Source organism: Giraffa tippelskirchi, chromosome 2 (assembly GCF_054371585.1).
Source record: "Giraffa tippelskirchi isolate mGirTip1 chromosome 2, T2T-mGirTip1v1.2.pri, whole genome shotgun sequence".
Classification (NCBI taxonomy): Eukaryota; Metazoa; Chordata; class Mammalia; order Artiodactyla; family Giraffidae; genus Giraffa; species Giraffa tippelskirchi.
Genome location: NC_137276.1, coordinates 18097427 through 18113791, shown reverse-complemented (window position 1 = coordinate 18113791; position 16365 = coordinate 18097427). Strand labels below are relative to the sequence as shown.

Here is a 16365-nt window from a genome sequence, read left to right as displayed (position 1 = left end):
TCATTTGGAAAAGACATAATGGTCTCAGAACCCATTGTATCCCCAACTGGGAACAGTACTGCCTTATCCCATGAGCAGTATGGATTTAAGCTATTTTAAAAATTTCATTACTACTGAGTTGTGTTTAGTTTGACTTGGTTCAGAAGTTCTTATGTGAATTTCTCCCCCCCCCCGAAATAAAAACCTGTATAAAATGAATAATTTTTCTTATAGGGAGCAAGATATGAAATAATGGGGTCTAAAACTCACTTAGGCTAGGTAACGCTTTGCTTACGGAAGGTTCTGGTAATAGTAACAGTACAGTGGTGATAATAGTAGTTTGCTCTAGCAATACAGTTCTGTGTTTGGAAATGCAACTGATCTGCCTATTGTTGTGAGGGGGATGGGCAGCAATTTCATAGGATGGTGTGATTCTTCATCATTTGTTCATTTATGGTCAGTTAAAATGCATCTTCAGATATTGTTGAGACCTTTTGGTGATTGTAGTGTTGTTTATAAAATCAGTCAGCACATAGCGTTTGTTTTCCCAATTGGTAGGAGCCCAAGATTAACAAGTATTACTGGGGAAAAGATAAATTTGGAGAGCCATCTTGGTATTCCTTTTTATTTGGGGCTACGCACTTCTTTGTTGGGGATCTATAGGTCTTCAAGGGGAAAGGCCCAGGAGATACTTTAGTCTTCTGTTGTGGAGGGGTCTGGGTGAACCCAGGGCATACCTTCACCCTTGGGCCCCCGAATAGGTGGTCTTCAGAACTCTCAGTGGCTCTTGGGCACTGGTTGGCTCCCTCTTTGGGGAAGTGTGGATTCCTAGAGTGCGTGCGGGTTGCAAGAGCTGTCCTGAGCTGTCCTGGGACTGATAGCTTAGTCATTGCGAAAGAATGTATAAGGCATCGGGTGGCCCCTGAATTCTCTGCCTGCCACATTTGTTTTCCCCAAAATAGAATTGTGTTTGAGGGTGAGAGCCCAGTTATTCTAACTCTGGCAGGGGGAGCCGGGGGGTGGGGGGCTTGTACCTTTGCAGTCTTGTGGCTTCTCACATCCTCTCTCTCCCAGTCTTTCCCTCTCGCCTACGTGTCGCAATTCTGATGATTTTTGCAGCACACAGTTAATTTTTCTGCAGCATCTTGCTCAGCACACTGGCTTTCTTTATGTCTTAATGGGCGTCCGTCTTTCCTTTTCATGTCATTGATCCTCACTCCTGGCCCCCTCCACCTCCCTCCCTTTTGCTTATTGAATAGGTGCTTTTTTTTTAAACTTGAGATTATTATGATGAGCATCTTATTTATAGCAACAAATAAAAATACACAGGTCTTGATTGAATGCCAAGGCTGCAGTTCAATCTAGGAAGGTTTGTCTGCTATTCATAAACTGCTTAAGATGTTTTCTTGTAGTTTGTGACATAAGCAGAACGCTTTGATTTGGTTTCTTTCTACAGCTCCATTTTCAGTCCGGGAGCACACATTACTCTGCGTACAAAACGATTGAACACCAGATTGCAATTCAGGTAGGACATGCAAGAGATCCTGAAGTTTGATTTGTTAATATGTAGGTCTCTTGTGTCTTTTATCCTCCACCCTTTCCCCAACCGAAGTGATGATAATGATGGTGGTGATGATGATGATGATGGTGGTGGTGGTGGTTGATTCTTTGGGGGAGGTGGGAAGCAAAGAAGAAACAAGGGCAGAAGAAAAGCTGTTAAAATGATTTAAAGGTAGAGAAAGCAGGAGAAACCTACTTTTTTTTGGTCAAGAGCGTCTTGATCAGGCATGATGGGCACACAGACGCCAGTTTGGCTACTGTTTTTTGCTTTGGGAGGGGTCTTAAACTGGGAGTCAAATGAGGTGACAGAATGTGAATGGGAAGAATTAAGGGGGGTTGAGACAGAAGAAGAGGCTGTGTGACAGCCATAGAGTTGTTTCCGGTGGATCAAAATCATGTTAAGTGGTGCTAAGAAAATCACTTTTGACCTGATTGTTCTGAAATGTTGATTTCTCTCGGACTTGTTGATATATGACACTGGAAGTGCTGGGGGGGAAGGCGACGGGTCCCAGCTTCTGCTGAGTGTCCTGTTTCCTGCTCACGTAGTACTTCCATTCTCTTAAATCCAAAGGCTAAACAAATCACGGACTAATATAGACTCAGAGCTGAACTGATGCCAACAGAGTGCAGTAGTGGAGGGAGACCAGACTAATACGATTTTCGTCTGTCTGCCTGGCCCTGGCCAGGATGGACAGACCTCATGGTGTAACTGATGGTGCGAAACTTCTTGAGTCCTTCTGCTTCTGGGTTAACCCTTTGAGGGGAGGTGTTTGAAACTCGTGATGGATTGTTCAAGTCTGGCTCTGGGGTCTTCTCTCCTTGGAAGCTGGTGCCGCTTGGTGAGAGCATTTCCATTCTTCCCTTGCGTGTGCAGATAGATAACTTGTGTGTGCGTATGTGGTCCACAGCCACATCGCATCTTTGTAGCTGTGCCGTTTCAAATCTATAACTGCCTGGAGAAGACTTTCCAGTAGCCCTTTGCTCCAGGTCAGTTGTGCATTATTCCGTCAGTGAAAAGACATGGTTATTTGGTTGGGGCCCTAATATTTTGTACTTGTTTCAAGGTGACAGTAACTTAGTTTAAAAATATTTTGATTCCTTCTGCAGTGGTGCTGCTGATCCATGTGTGTATTTTAGGGGAAAGTGCAGCTCTTTGATAGTGTCCCTCCACCCCTAGAGGTCTCCAAGGCTGCTGTTCTTGCTGGTCCTCTCCCTGGGGGACCGTTCTTCCTTTTGATGAACAGCACAGTGAATTTTGCTCCCAGAAAAGGGTACAGGCTAAGGGCTTGGATGGAGAACAAACCCAAACCCTAACCCTTGGTAAATGGATGTGGAACAGTGTCCTGATGCCTACGACATCTCAGACATCTCAGTGGAGTGCTGGGAAGTCCTGCTGCCCGGGGTGTGGGAATTGTTGAGGTTGAATAGCATCATGACCCTTTATCTTGGTGTGGAAAGGCTGGCTGGGGCCATGTCATTGGGAGACCAGCCGAGACCAAAGCAGCTGTTGTGTCTTTACACCCGTTGCTGAAGCGTCCCTTGTTAGACTGGGCAGTTCATCTTTCTCCAAACCACCTGGCACGGTGTGGGCCATGTGAAGCGCGTTCTCAGGAGGAAGACGGAGTAAATTACAGAGCTCATTGTTTGGAGGACTGAAACCATCACTATTCCTCCATGAACAGGTAGTATTGTTCTTCCTTGCTTCTGTTTGCCGAGGCTTGATGCCCATGTGGGCAAACAGAGACACATTTTATGAGAGATTCAGCACCGCCATGCCTTTGAGTATTCATTCTCCCCCAATCTCTGCTAGACCAGGACAAGGGGAAGCCAAGAGGCATCTAGCTGTGATTGTAGTTTGATCATCAAAGGATAAATAGCAAACCAAAACAAAAGAAGCAAAGGGAAAGAAAGAGGAAACCTCAGACACAATAAAAGTGTCCCTCAGGCATATGGCAGCCAAGTAGCCATGTTGAGGTGGGACAAGAGGATGGCCCTCCTTTGGTGCAGAGCGGAGCGGATGTCTTCCCTATCCCCCATTCTCCACTTAAGGCTTAGATGCAACGTGCTTGTTGGGCAGCATTTTCTTCCCTGGAAATTTAAGACTGTTTAGCCTTAATGCATGCTGTATTTCAATCTGAGCTGAGCTGGTTGCTCTCCTAAGCTATACCCTAAAATAACCTCGAGTAGTATGACACCATGTATCACATGAGATTCCCACTCCTTTCCCTTCCCGTCCCTCCTGTAATCTCAGGACTTGGCCAAGTGCAGCGTTTATATGAATGGCTTCTGAGTGATTCTGTGCAATGGACATGAATTTGAGCAAACTCCAGGAGATAGTGGAGGACAGAGGAGCCTGGCACACCGCAGTCCGTGGGGTAGCAAAGAGTCGGATGTGACACGGTGACCGAACAACAACAGCAGCTACTGAGTGATTCTATAAAAGCGTCATGTTCTTCTAAGAGATATGGACACAATATCAGTTGATGTGTTGGAAGCTTCCTCACTCCTGAGAATCTCCTAGCTCCTCTCAGTTTTGAAAAGACAAGGCAACTCAGAAGCCATATTCATCCTAAATGGTTAACACAAATATAGTTGAAATACAAATTCAAAGACCTTCAAAAAAAAAAAAGACATAGATATTTAATTTTATGGACTTGTAGAGAGTTTTATTGAAGTATAAGTACAGCACAGTGCACAGATTTTTAGTGGAGAGGTGAATGAACTTCCTACTCTTACTTCTGTGATCATCCATGAAACCATCCCCCAACTCAATAGGTAGAATGGGGTGGAATGCTTTTTCCATAAAGGGCCAGACAGTAAATATTTTAGGCTTTGTAGCCCAAACAATCTCTGTGGCAGCCTCTCAACTCTACTATTGTGTGTGAAAGCAGCCAAAAACAATACCGAAGGGAACAGGTGTAGCTGTAGCTGGGTCTCAATAAAGCTTTATTTATAAAAAAGAATGGCCGGACTTGACCCATAGGCTGTAGTTTGCTGGGCCCTGCAAAAGAGTATTACTAAATCCCCTGCAGTCTTGCTTATTCAGTTTCCCCCCACTGCTGACAAAACTTCTTGCTATGGATTAGTTTCGTCTATCACCGTGGATTAGTTTTGCCTGCTTTTTAGCCTCTTAGAAATGGGATTGTGTAGAATACAGTCTCATGTCTGGCTCTACTCAGCATTATATGTGTGTGTTTCATCCCTGTTATTTCCTGTAGAATAGTTTGCTTTTTTTTTATTGTCACTTACTATTCCACGATGCATGTGTCTTTTCTCTGCTTTAGGATATTTGGGTTCCTAATGGATATTTGTTCCTGTGTCCTGCTGTTACGAATATGAGGCCCTAGTTACTTTCTCACCTGCATCTTTCGGAGGACTGTATGTGTTGGGTTCTGTTGTTCAGACTCAAGAGTAGACTGGGAGAGTAATATGTGCTTTGTTTGCACTGCCCTTTTAAGAGAGACTTGAACTCTGGATTTCAAGTGATACTATTTCAAATGCACCAGCATAGTAGTGGTTGGGTATGTGAGTGATGCATAGGAAGGGGAGCAGTAGAAAGATCTAAGTGGGGTCAGAAGCCAGTTTGCCCAAGCTCCAGTGGCCCCAGCTCCTGGGAACTCTTCCCACTGTCTCTGTTACCCTGGAAGAGATGGTATAGGCTGAGTGCAGAGGTGGACCCAGGGGTCCACCTTTCCAGTGTCTCCCAGGGTACCCTGCAGTTTACATGGATGACCGTTTAGGCACTATCTCCTCTGCCTCTCCAAAGAGAGCTCTTCCCACACTCCTTCCAACCCCACAAGCAGTGCTGGGATCGAGGTCAGGACCCACAGAAGACATTTCCCTTGTTTTTCAAAAGGACGACTTCAGAACCAATTAAGCCTTTGTTTTAAGAGTATTTTGGCCAAAGGTTGATGTTTTAACACCAAGTCAGATGTGATTTAGGAAAAAAAACTCCACACGCAGCAAAAACAAACTGTGTAGACCTTTCTTGGTTGTTTTTCTTTTCAGATGTGAAGTGGTTTGTGTGTGTGTGTGTCTGTGTGCATGCACAAAGACAACTAGGAGAGGATCCAGAAGAAATGGACCGTTTTATTTGTTTACACAGCTGAGCGGTGGAAATTCTGCAGTGGGTGTTGCTTTCCCTTTCATCCTCAGGCTTGCAGGCTTCCATCCGAGTTCCACCAGCCCATTCCCTTCTGCTTGGTCATAGAACTCATCTGCCATGATTCAGTATGGCCCGAGGACTCTCCTTTGGAGCCTGGGTGCTTTGTGGAGCCAGCAAGAAAAGGATACAAGTTGGAAAGTGTCCTTGTTCCCTCTTGGTCCTTTAGTCTTGAATGTGAACTTGACACTGAGTCTTAACATTGTTAAGATTCTTGAGGTGCTGTGGCTCAGAGTCCATCTCTTTCCTCCACTACTGGATCGTTGGTGTTTGTGATAAGAATGGTCAGTGAATTATACCAGTGGGTTTGGGCGGGATGTTTGAGAGGGCTTGGCCTTTCCCCAGTTCATGTTTCAGGCGATCATCTCTTGTGTTCGAGGCCCTCACTTGCTCCACAAGTTTCCTGGCCTTTCAGGCTTCTTGAAGATTTGCTATCTTCACTGAGGAGCAAATCTGGGCTAAGAGGAAGAACTCCCAGAAGCAGCTTCAGTTCTTGGTCCAGTTCTTTAGTCCCGTCACCAGACTGGCTGTGAGACTTCATGTCCACTTTCCACAAGGAATGCAGTTTGTATGTGTTTATGTATGTGAAAGAAAGAGAGAGACATATAGACTTAGATGCCATTTCACTAGAGTAATTTGACAAAGCCTCTGGATACCAGTTTAACTCATTCAAAATATTCATTCATTTGCTGTAGTGGTGCATTTTAGCCTAATTGTCTAATTGAATTCCACACCTCAGAAGACTTGTTCATTCATTCAGAAATATTTATTGTGAATTATGTGTGTGCCAGGCCCCCGGGGAGTTCATCAGGGAGCTTCAATTCTAGTGATGATTTGGATACTGACTTATAAGCACCCCACTTGGTCTGAAGATTTGCATTTTTAATCAGGGTTCTGAGTTTCACCTACCAAAGGTTTGGAATTGCTGCCCCAGAGGCTTCTGAATCAGTCAATTGATCACTTATCTGCTGCTCAGTCATTTTCACTTGCCAAGTAAAAATTGACAGCTGGCCAAGTACTTGATGGGTAACTTTTTCTTGTTTTGAGTGAGAAACTAGACTGCTTTTGGGTTCTGATGAGCTTTTGAGGGGATTCCCCCCCCCGATTATTCGAGGAGAACCAGATACTTTTGTATGGCTCATGAAGAGGCATTTCTTTGTTTATGATAGAGTAGCTTGGGCAGTGATGTGCTTGGTCTTAGGGATGAGAGGCAGTAGCAACAGCTGATAGTAATAGCAGCTTCTGCTTATTGAATTCTCCCGACGCGTTGGGTCTGGTGTTAAGTGCTGGATGCGAATTATTTATTGATTCTTCATAATGACATAGAAGGAAACCCAAATGGTGTAGCTACTCTTTACCACCATTATCCCCATTTTGTGAATCAGGATATGGAGACTCAGACACCCGAGATGTTTTGCCCATAGATAGTCAGGAAATTGGATTCAAACCTGGGCAGTCAGACTGGAGAGAGCCTGTACCACACAACCTCGTGCTGACTTCTCTCTGCTCAGAATATAATGCTCAGTAGGCTCTGGAGTTCCTAAAGCAGTGGTGACTTAACTGGCTCTCTGGGCTGTATACAGAGGAACAATCTGAGAGCTGCTCAGAAATACAGAATCCTGGATTTCAACCCCTTTGAGGTCCTCAATCATCACGACTGGTCTCTGTTTCACAGATTTGAGCAAGCATCACCTGGGAAGTGCCAGGTGGGTTTGTTGAGACCCAGATTGTGGCCCCGCCAGAGTTTCAGGTTCTGTAGGTCTAGGTAGGCGGAGAAGGCAATGGCACCCCACTCCAGTACTCTTGCCTGGAAAATCCCATGGACGGAGGAGCCTGGTAGCCTACAGTCCATGGGGTTGCTAAGAGTCGGACACGACTGAGCGACTTCACTTTCACTTTTCCCTTTCATGCACTGGAGAGGGAAATGGCAACCCACTCCAGTTATCTTGCCTGGAGAATCCCAGGGATGGGGGAGCCTGGTGGGCTGCCGTCTATGGGGTCACACAGAGTCAGACACGACTGAAGCGACTTAGCAGCAGCAGCAGCAGCAGCAGGTCTAAGTAGGTCCTGACATTTGCAGCTTTAGCAGATTTTCGGGTAAGATTGATGTCCCTTCTCTGACGACAGCACTTTGAGACCCACTGAGCAAGGGCAGCGTTTCCAACTTAGGATGCACATCACAGTCCCCAGGGAAGCGTTAAAGACAATGCCCCCGTCAAGGGGGATGCCGGAAATTTGTATCCAGGCCCACTCTTTGGGTGATTCTGATGCATGTTGTTACATGAGAACAACTGCTGTAAAATCTCTGTTGGCTTATTTTAGTTTGACTCTTCCTGGGGGAGAAGATACTGCTTGGGTTCAGAGTTGCCAAAAGGAGGTCTGTTCAGTGGTGGGAGTCTTCTCTTTTGAAAGCATTTCTTTACCAGGTAATCTTGGTGATGGTCATTGTCCTTTGAGTTATATTCAGTGCCAGTGAGAGAAGGAGGGACTCTGCTGTTCCTACGCGAGGGCCTATGGGAGCCTGAAGCTGAGGGGCCTGGCAGTCTTAAGTGCTGCTCAGACTTCCCTTGCTGTGAAAAGGCAGATGTGGAATCAGTCGTTCCGGGGTGGGGCCTGGGATTATGCATTTCTGACACACTCCCAAGACAGTGCTCACAGTCCTGGGTCCTAGAGCACTCTTGGAGGGGAGCAAAGGCAGAGTCTACTTTGAAAGACAAGGAAGCGGAGGCACAAAGAGGCGAATTGGTTTGTCCGAGATCCCACCGCTTGGTGGAAACAGGGCTGAGAACAGGAATCCAGGGGTCCAACTTGGCTTAATGTCCGTCTTTCAAGGAGAAGTTATTCTCTTGTCTGAGCCAAGAGCAGTTGTATTACATTGGCCAGATAAAAGAAAACAGTCCAGTTTTTACTTTCTGGTTTTTAACTTCTATCTGTTCTAATTGCATCACTGTATTTGTATGAGTTGAGATATTTGTATCTGTTCATTCTCCACCATATTAAGGCATTTGGGGCCCAGCCTGCATGGCCTCTAAGAGGGCTGATGAGGATACAGAGAGAAGGTCTGTTTGTCTTTGACTAGAGCAGCCAGAAAGAATGGAAACAACGTCCATCAGCCATATGTGTCCCCCTCATGGACCACAGCCAGTAGGTGTAAAGGTCTGGTCTGTGGCAGTCAGCTGGTTGCATTGTCTTAGTAACTTCATTTTATTTTTAAATTTTTGCAGCCCTTTATTTATTTACAATTTTATATTAGAGCATAGTTGATTAACAGTGTTGTATTAGTTTCAGGTGTGCAGCAAAGTGTTCATAATGCATGTATCTATTCTTTTTCAAATTCTTTTTCCATTCAGATTATTGCAGAATATTGAGTGGCGTTCCTTGTGCTATACAGTAGGACCTTGTTGATTATATCTTGAATATAGCAGTGTGTACATGTCAATCCCAAACTCCCAAGCAGTTTGTGGGATCTTAGTTCCCTGAACAGGATTGAACCCGGGGCTCGAGTAGTGAAAGCTCTGAGTCCTAACCATTGGACTGCCAGGGAGTTCCTAGTAACTTCATTTTACAAGTTGCACTTTATAATAGTATTTGCTTTTTTAAAGTCCCTGAAAATCGTGGGGCCGTTTAGCTAAGCACAGACATTTCTAAATGGGTTATGGTTGACATTTGCAGGCTTATCAAGCTTAGCACTTAATTTGTTTCTGGAGTTGGGTTTGGTTGTGTGGTATCACATCCTGGTCAAACTGATAAGTGGCTGCAATTTTTTTTTTTTTTGGAATCATTTCCCTTGGAATCTCAGGATACTCTTCTATTAAACAGAAACGGAAGGCCATTCTTCCTGAAGGTTCTGCCAAAACCTTTGGGGGGTTGGCAGGTTAATATTTTAATGAGTAATACATTGAGACTTTAAAAATATGTAAAGACTAAAAGTAGGCAGAGGTACTATATATTTCTTTGTCTTTGGCATGTTGGAAAATGAAACATGAGAACTGAATATTTGTGGACTCTCTGAACCATCTTCACAAAACTTCAGTGTTTTGAGGTGCCAGCCGGAAAGACACTTGGTCGCATCAGTTTCTACACTGATTGAGGCCCAGGCCGGATATTGACATGTCTTTGTGGGCTGGATGGGATATGATGCCTTAGTGCAGGCTTCTCCACCACAGCACTCTACTGACATTTTGGACTGGATAATTCTTTGTTGCACAGGAGACTGTCGGTGTGCATGCCAGGATGTTTGCTTAGCACTGGCCCAGGCCTCTACTCTCTGCATGCCACTAGCACCCAACAAAAACGCCACGGTCAAAAATGTCGGTAGATCTTGCCAGATGTCCCCCGGGGGCCCAGACTGCACCTGGTTGAGAACCACGGGGCTTAGTTTATCAGCGTAGAGTGAGCACCCTGCCATGCATTAGCTTTGCATGTTAAAGGGACAGGTACAAGTGTGTTCAGCCCATGCTTCTGGAGTCAGATAACCTGGGTTCAGATCCAGTTTTCTGCCAGATCACCATTTCCTAATCTGCAAAATGGGGATGATGCTGTTAATAATAGTGCCTGTTTCCAGAAGGTGGTAGGGAGATGAAGTACCATCAGGTCTGTGATGAGGTGGGCAGGGCAGTGGCACACTGATTGATACATACAAGCAGCTGTTTTTAACTGAGAACTATGTGAAGTACTTGTTTACAGATTTCGAATCTGCCTTATTCCGACATGCATTGTATGTTTTTTATTTCCTGTCAAGAACATCACACATGATAAATTTGATAACGTGGACTATTTTTGCTGGTAACGAAGATTTATGACTCCTGTTGGTTGCTGTTTACATTTCTCTTATGTCACTTGAAAATCCTGCCTTGTCCTTGTAACATTTGACTAGAATATGAGCTTTTCTGAGGTTGTATCTTACTCTCGTTGTCTCCTTATAGCACCGTGCAGGAATGCCTGGGCCATCATAGGTATATAGCAAGGGAGTGAATGTGTTTACATACTGTATACTGTGGGCAGAAAGGGAACAGAGCATATAAGTTTGCATTTTTTTCATAACAGCCTCTTTCAAACACGAGAGGCCAATATGTATATTTTTTAGTACTCAACCAAATAATTTGAGATAGGCCTTCAATCCCTATGTAAACTTGATTTTCTTTCCCAGGTATCTCATGTTTTGATTTCAGTTCTCCTGCAGCACATGAATTTGCACCTTGTCTTAATGACTGTGGCATCGCTCAATGCATAAGCATGGTTGGACTGGTTTATATGTATGTGATTGTCTTCTAATTTTCAAGATGCTTGGAGTTTAGTTAAGTTATTATTGCTATTTTTAATGACAAGTAGTGTTATCCACTGGATTATAACATTTTCTCAGACTTTGACAGTTGTTATGAATTCTTGCAGGGGACTTACAAAAAAAAAAAATCATTAAACAAGCATTTTCCTTCTTGTACATACATGAGCCTGCACGAGCAAAGTCGTTCCTTTCTGTTCCCAAACCTTGTGCCTCCCTGAATTTTGAGGTTCAGATGTGACACTAGAATAATAAAGAACTTTGGTTGACAGTCAGAAATTGTTCAAGGCTTGAAAATGACTGTGTGTGTGGTAGTAGCTCATTCTTGGTCGGGGGAGGTGGGAAGGAGACTAGGGCTTTGGTGAGGCTATCCTGTAGGGAAGATAGTCTTGTGTCAATAGTTTTTAAGTTGATTCAGTAAGCATTGCTGATGATTGAAATTGAAGAATTGTGAAGACAATTCATCTTGAGGAACAGAGAGCAGAGAGTGTGCGTCGGCCTGCTGGGAGCAGACATTGACATACGGGCCGTCATCAAACTAATTGTTGTTTGAATTACCTGTTATGATCCGATGACAAATCTGCCTTGCTCCTGCCACTGGAGCAGAAAATGTAGCTTGAATTGGCGTGATGTTAGCAAGTGTAAACTGTACTTCAACAAGATGGATAAACCCAATTATGGGGCAGACCTGTAGAGAGAAAATCCATTTAAATCTCGTAATGTTAAGCAGAGCTGTGTTTAATTCATTTGGACCAATTTGGGAATGATGTATGAGTGTTGGTGAACATTAGTCAACCGGGGGACCGCTTGGAGGGAAGGGATGTGCGGATGCTGCTGGCCACTTGGGGAGGCAGCTGGGGTGTCTTCTCAGCATCCTGCAGTAATGGCGGGGAAAGGCAGAAATGACAAAACGATGTACTAACTGCCGTCCGCAGAGCAGTGCTGTGTAAATGAACCAATAAGGAAAACATGTGAAGCAGAAATGAGAGGAGGTGTTTTTCCTAAATGCTGCTGACAGTCCAAAATATAAAGGAAATTTGAGGTTCCTCTTCTGTGTTTCCAGCTCCCCGATATCCTTGTGGGTTTTTCCAAGCCTTGTGGTAGGAAGCCTAGAAAATGCTCTTTCTAGTTCCCAGATGATGATTTAAGAGAGAAAAAGGAGAGTGAGAGAGAAAGAGAGGAAAAAGGACAGCTAAGTTTAAATTGATAATCTTGGGGCATTAGATTCTCTACTGGAAAGCAGTTAAGAGGGCATGATTATTCTGAAATGCATATAGGGTTCGTATCTGGAAGAGAGCTTGGAAGGGCTTGTCTATTTAAACTTTTCTATTATTTTAAAATAGCTATTGAGTAGTAACCCAGCTTTGTGTGTCGTGGGTGCTCAGTATCTACTGGTGAGGTATTCACTGAACACTGGTCTTTAAAAAAGTAGATTTCAGAGCTAAAGACTGGTGTTCCCACAACTCAGGCTCATTAGGATCTATAAGGACTTTGTATTCTGGGTTTACCCAGTAGTTTGCATTCCTAGAAATTTTATGATTTATAACTAAAGACTTCTGGTGTTACTCCCTGCCCCCACCCTCCAGCCCCTGTTGGTTTGGTCCAGGGTGTTCTTAGAAGACTCTAGTTAGCTTCCTTTTGTTTTGGGAGGAGTTGGTAAAGCCTCCCATTGAGTCTGTTATTGTTTGGTTTTTCTCTTTTGGTTTTGGGTTTTCTTCTTTCTTTTCTTTTGTGGAGTAGACTGGACTTGGACTCTTGGCTTGTTGAAAGGAGCATTTGAAAGACTGGAGTGTGTAAGGAGCTTGGCAGTGAACCGCCAAGAAATTCATGGTTGTGCACTCCTGCTCCCAGCCCATAAATCTAACCATTGGGAGTGCTGGTGTAAATGAAGGTTAAAGCCCTAGGAGTTTCTTTTTTTTCTGTAATTGGGGTACAGTTCATTGTATGTGGTTGTGGTATATACATTGAGTGTCCATTCCAGGCAATCTTTTTTTCCCAGAGGGAAATTTATTGGGATTTTGCTTCCTTTCTTCAACTCCATTGAAGAACCAATCTCAGGATGATGATAAAAAATTAAGACTTTACCAGTATGGCTCAATACTGAATCTGAATATTCTGAATATTCTAGTTTAGCTGTAGAATTTAGGCAGAACACTTTGAGATAATTTAAACTGTCATCTCCACCAAAACCCACCAGCACAGTGAAGCCGTCAGGTTGACCTACCTGTGGGTAAACCTCCCAATCATTTCAGAATAAGTAATGCAGCTAAATGAATTTGGGAGAAACATCAAGATGGGCTTCTGAATCGGAACGAAGTTTCTTTGCACTGAAAGAAGGAGCATCCTTTGCATTCCGTGAGTTTTATGGGAGCTCTGTCTGCTTTGGCTCGAAAGCACTTTTAAGATTTATACTCCTGAGGGTGGGATATAGACAATGTACACTGGGCAGGCAATGAATCAGGGGGTTTTTGGAAAATAGACTCTTAAAGAAAAGAAAGCATCTACCTGGGTGGGTAGAATGGCCTGTTCATGTTAGGAGTAAGTACTGAGTGGGTAGAATGGCCTGTTTGTGTTGGAGGTAAGTCTTTTCAGGATCCTGAAGGGTTGTTTTCTTGATTAACTTGTCCCTTTCTGAACAGAATGGAGCTGAAATTTGGCAGTCATGTGTGCAAAGGGGCATTTTTCCCATTTTGATTAGATCCTAAGATATAACTATATAGTAAAAGACCTAGGAATTCTTAAAATATGGTACAAAAATGAAATAGTGAGATATCAACTCTTTAGCTTAAAATTATTTTCTGTAGAATTAAAAAATTAACTTATGGTATCAAGTTCTCAATAAGAGATTAATTGATATATGCAATCTATAAGACAATTCAGGAGATGTTTCAGGATTTAGAGAGTTCTTCGTTTGGTTCTTATCCTTCAAATCGAAAGCAAACCTCCCTTCTTCTCTCCTCTTGGTCTCCAGTCACTTAGTTTTTATTTTGGAATCCAGCAGCATTTATTTCTTAATCATTGCTGCAGAAGCCAAGAATTTTCCTGTTAATTAAAAAAAAAAAAAGCAAACCCTCACTGACCCATCGTAGGAAGGCTTTTTTTTTTTTTTTTGGTGAAAGAGAACTTAAAGGAATGTTCTAGAATGCCCCCATGCTCAAAAGGATGTGTTTAGCAAATCACCAATCTGGTTTGTGCACCCGATCTTGTTTTGTGTTGTCTTAAAAAACTTGTCACATTTTCACAGTGGTGAGTGAAAGCAGATGACAAATGTCTCCCCACAGAAAACCTGACATGTGAAGCCATTTGTGTCTGAAGGATTGGCACTCAGGGTCTGATTTCTAGAGGAGAAGGCTTCGGTCACATGGTAGACCCTTTTTCCTTGGAGGGGGTCCCCTGCCCCCCCCCAAAAGGCAACCCCCCCCCCAAAAATGCTGTGCTTCACTCTGGTGGCTTTTCAGTTGGGTTACATTTGCCGGTTTTTCTTCGTCAAAAGATAAATCTGAGAATACTTATCATTTTCCCAGAAGCACGCTACTCCTGCTATGATTTTGTCATTTCAGGAGAGTATAGGAAAAGCACCAAAATGCTCACTGTAGGCTGGGTTGGGTGTCCTACCTCCACAGCTGTGTTTGAAAAAATTGTTTATTTATTTATTTATTTATTTACGATTTGGCTGCGCCGGGTCTTAGTTGCAGCATGTGGGATCTAGTTCCCGGACCAGGGATCGAACCTAGGACCCCTGCATTGGGAGCATGGAGTCCTAACCACTGGACCACCAGGGAGGTTCCTTTTTAAAAATAATAATAATAATAATAATAATAATGAGAGTTATCTAGTGTTTTCTTCCTCTACTCTTATGGGAACTTTTGGCCCAAATGCTTCTCTCCGGGTCCCTGGTTTTGCATAGTGGTTAAAGGAGCCCGACAGTGACTTGCACGTGCCGGGAACGGACGAGCTGACATGTAGAAAGTACACACACAAAACCACATGCCCCATGCAAAGCAGATATGGTTTTGATTTCGACCTCCGTGGTTCTGTTATCGTTGCTCTTTCCGTGAGAGTGGATTTTTATCTTTCGACCGACTTCTGGTTCCCTTCATGGTTTGTGGTTTCCAGTTGCCATCACGGCTTGTCAGCTTGGCTGCTTGGGAACCAGAGGTACCTGGGCTTCTGAGTTGCGGGAGTCTGAGGACAGGAGATGGCCTTCTCCAGGAATATTGAGATTGAAGATCTCGCCTGGAGCCCCGGTGCCCTGGCAAGTGGCTACAGTGCCATTGTTCCTGTTCTGGTCACAGGCTCCCCACCTGGGGCTTCACCTCTCTCTTTTCTGTGTTACTTATGTAATGCCTCTAAGGACTATTTTGGAAGCATCTAGACCAACTTGTGATTGATCTTCCTGTTCTCTGAATTGCCCCCGGTTCCCTTGCTCTCTCCTCTCGTCTCATTTGGCAGGAAATATTTTTTCCTCATTAACGAGTTTCCAGGTCAGACTTTCCCATCACGTATGAACTTTCCTTTATCCCAGCATTTGATTTCCACCCCTTTCTGTTTCTTGATTTTGTTATTTTTACATAAAACCGAAAACTTTTAAATGGGGCAGATGGCTTTGTGGCTCTGTGCCTCAGTTTTTGCATCTGTGGAAAATGGGTTTCATAAGAGGGCTGTGGGTTTTTGTGAGATGCTGTGAGGAGATTTAGTCCAGTGCTTGGTCCATGAGAAAGGTTACGTGGTGTCATTACTGTTAACAGTTGGGTGTCCCGGGAAACCCATCGGCCCCAGGCAAACGGGGACAGTGGGTCACCCTGACCACACTGTTGTTAACACTCTTGCCAAGGTGACAAGTTGGTGATGTATTGTGTCACACACCTTTTTCTGCTCTTTCCTCCCCCCTTGCTGACAAAAGAATCTGGCTCTGAGTGACTTCTCCTGTAAGAGAGTGGGTCGAGTCAGGAAGCCAGAATACCTTTTGAAGAGCCCTAGGGTGGAAGAGTCTGTGTTGTGACATAATTTATCTCCCTGGGGAGGGCAGACAAAAAACCAATCGAGAGACTGGACTTCGAATTATTCAGCTTCTGATGGGCATGAAATTAGTGACAGCAAGACAAGAATTTGTCACCTTTTAGTCATAGGGGCTGCTCTCCTTTGGGCAAATTTCTATTGCTTCGAACTTCATTAAAGAAAATAGATTTTAAAAGGCATCCTTTTGGGGCCTTGAAAGGCAGAGGGGCTGGCTCCTGGCTTGCAAACCCAGTAACACTTCTTTCTTTATAAGGGAGCTTCCTAAGGCCACTGTGGTCAGGCTATTGTTTGTCTGGATTTGTAATAAGCGTGTAACAGCCCCTTCCTCCTGCACTTTGCCTCAAAGAAGAGCGGCCCTGTGGGT

At 44.0% G+C, this 16365-nt stretch overlaps 1 protein-coding gene across 40 annotated transcripts in view; it reads left to right on the top strand.

Annotated features, from left to right (window-relative positions):
- The window catches only part of TCF7L2 (transcription factor 7 like 2), a 215485-nt gene that overhangs the window by 12137 nt on the left and 186983 nt on the right, over positions 1-16365 (top strand). For 21 of the 40 annotated variants that reach the window (XM_081539412.1, XM_081539402.1, XM_081539341.1 and 18 more), the window contains exon 4: positions 1436-1504. The exons of 18 other annotated variants lie outside the window; for them this stretch is intronic. In XM_081539412.1, the coding sequence (XP_081395538.1) occupies positions 1436-1504 (69 nt within the window). Of the gene's footprint in view, positions 1-1435; positions 1505-12622; positions 13338-16365 lie in introns of those variants that run through there. One more of the 40 variants, XM_081539561.1, reaches the window with a different exon arrangement.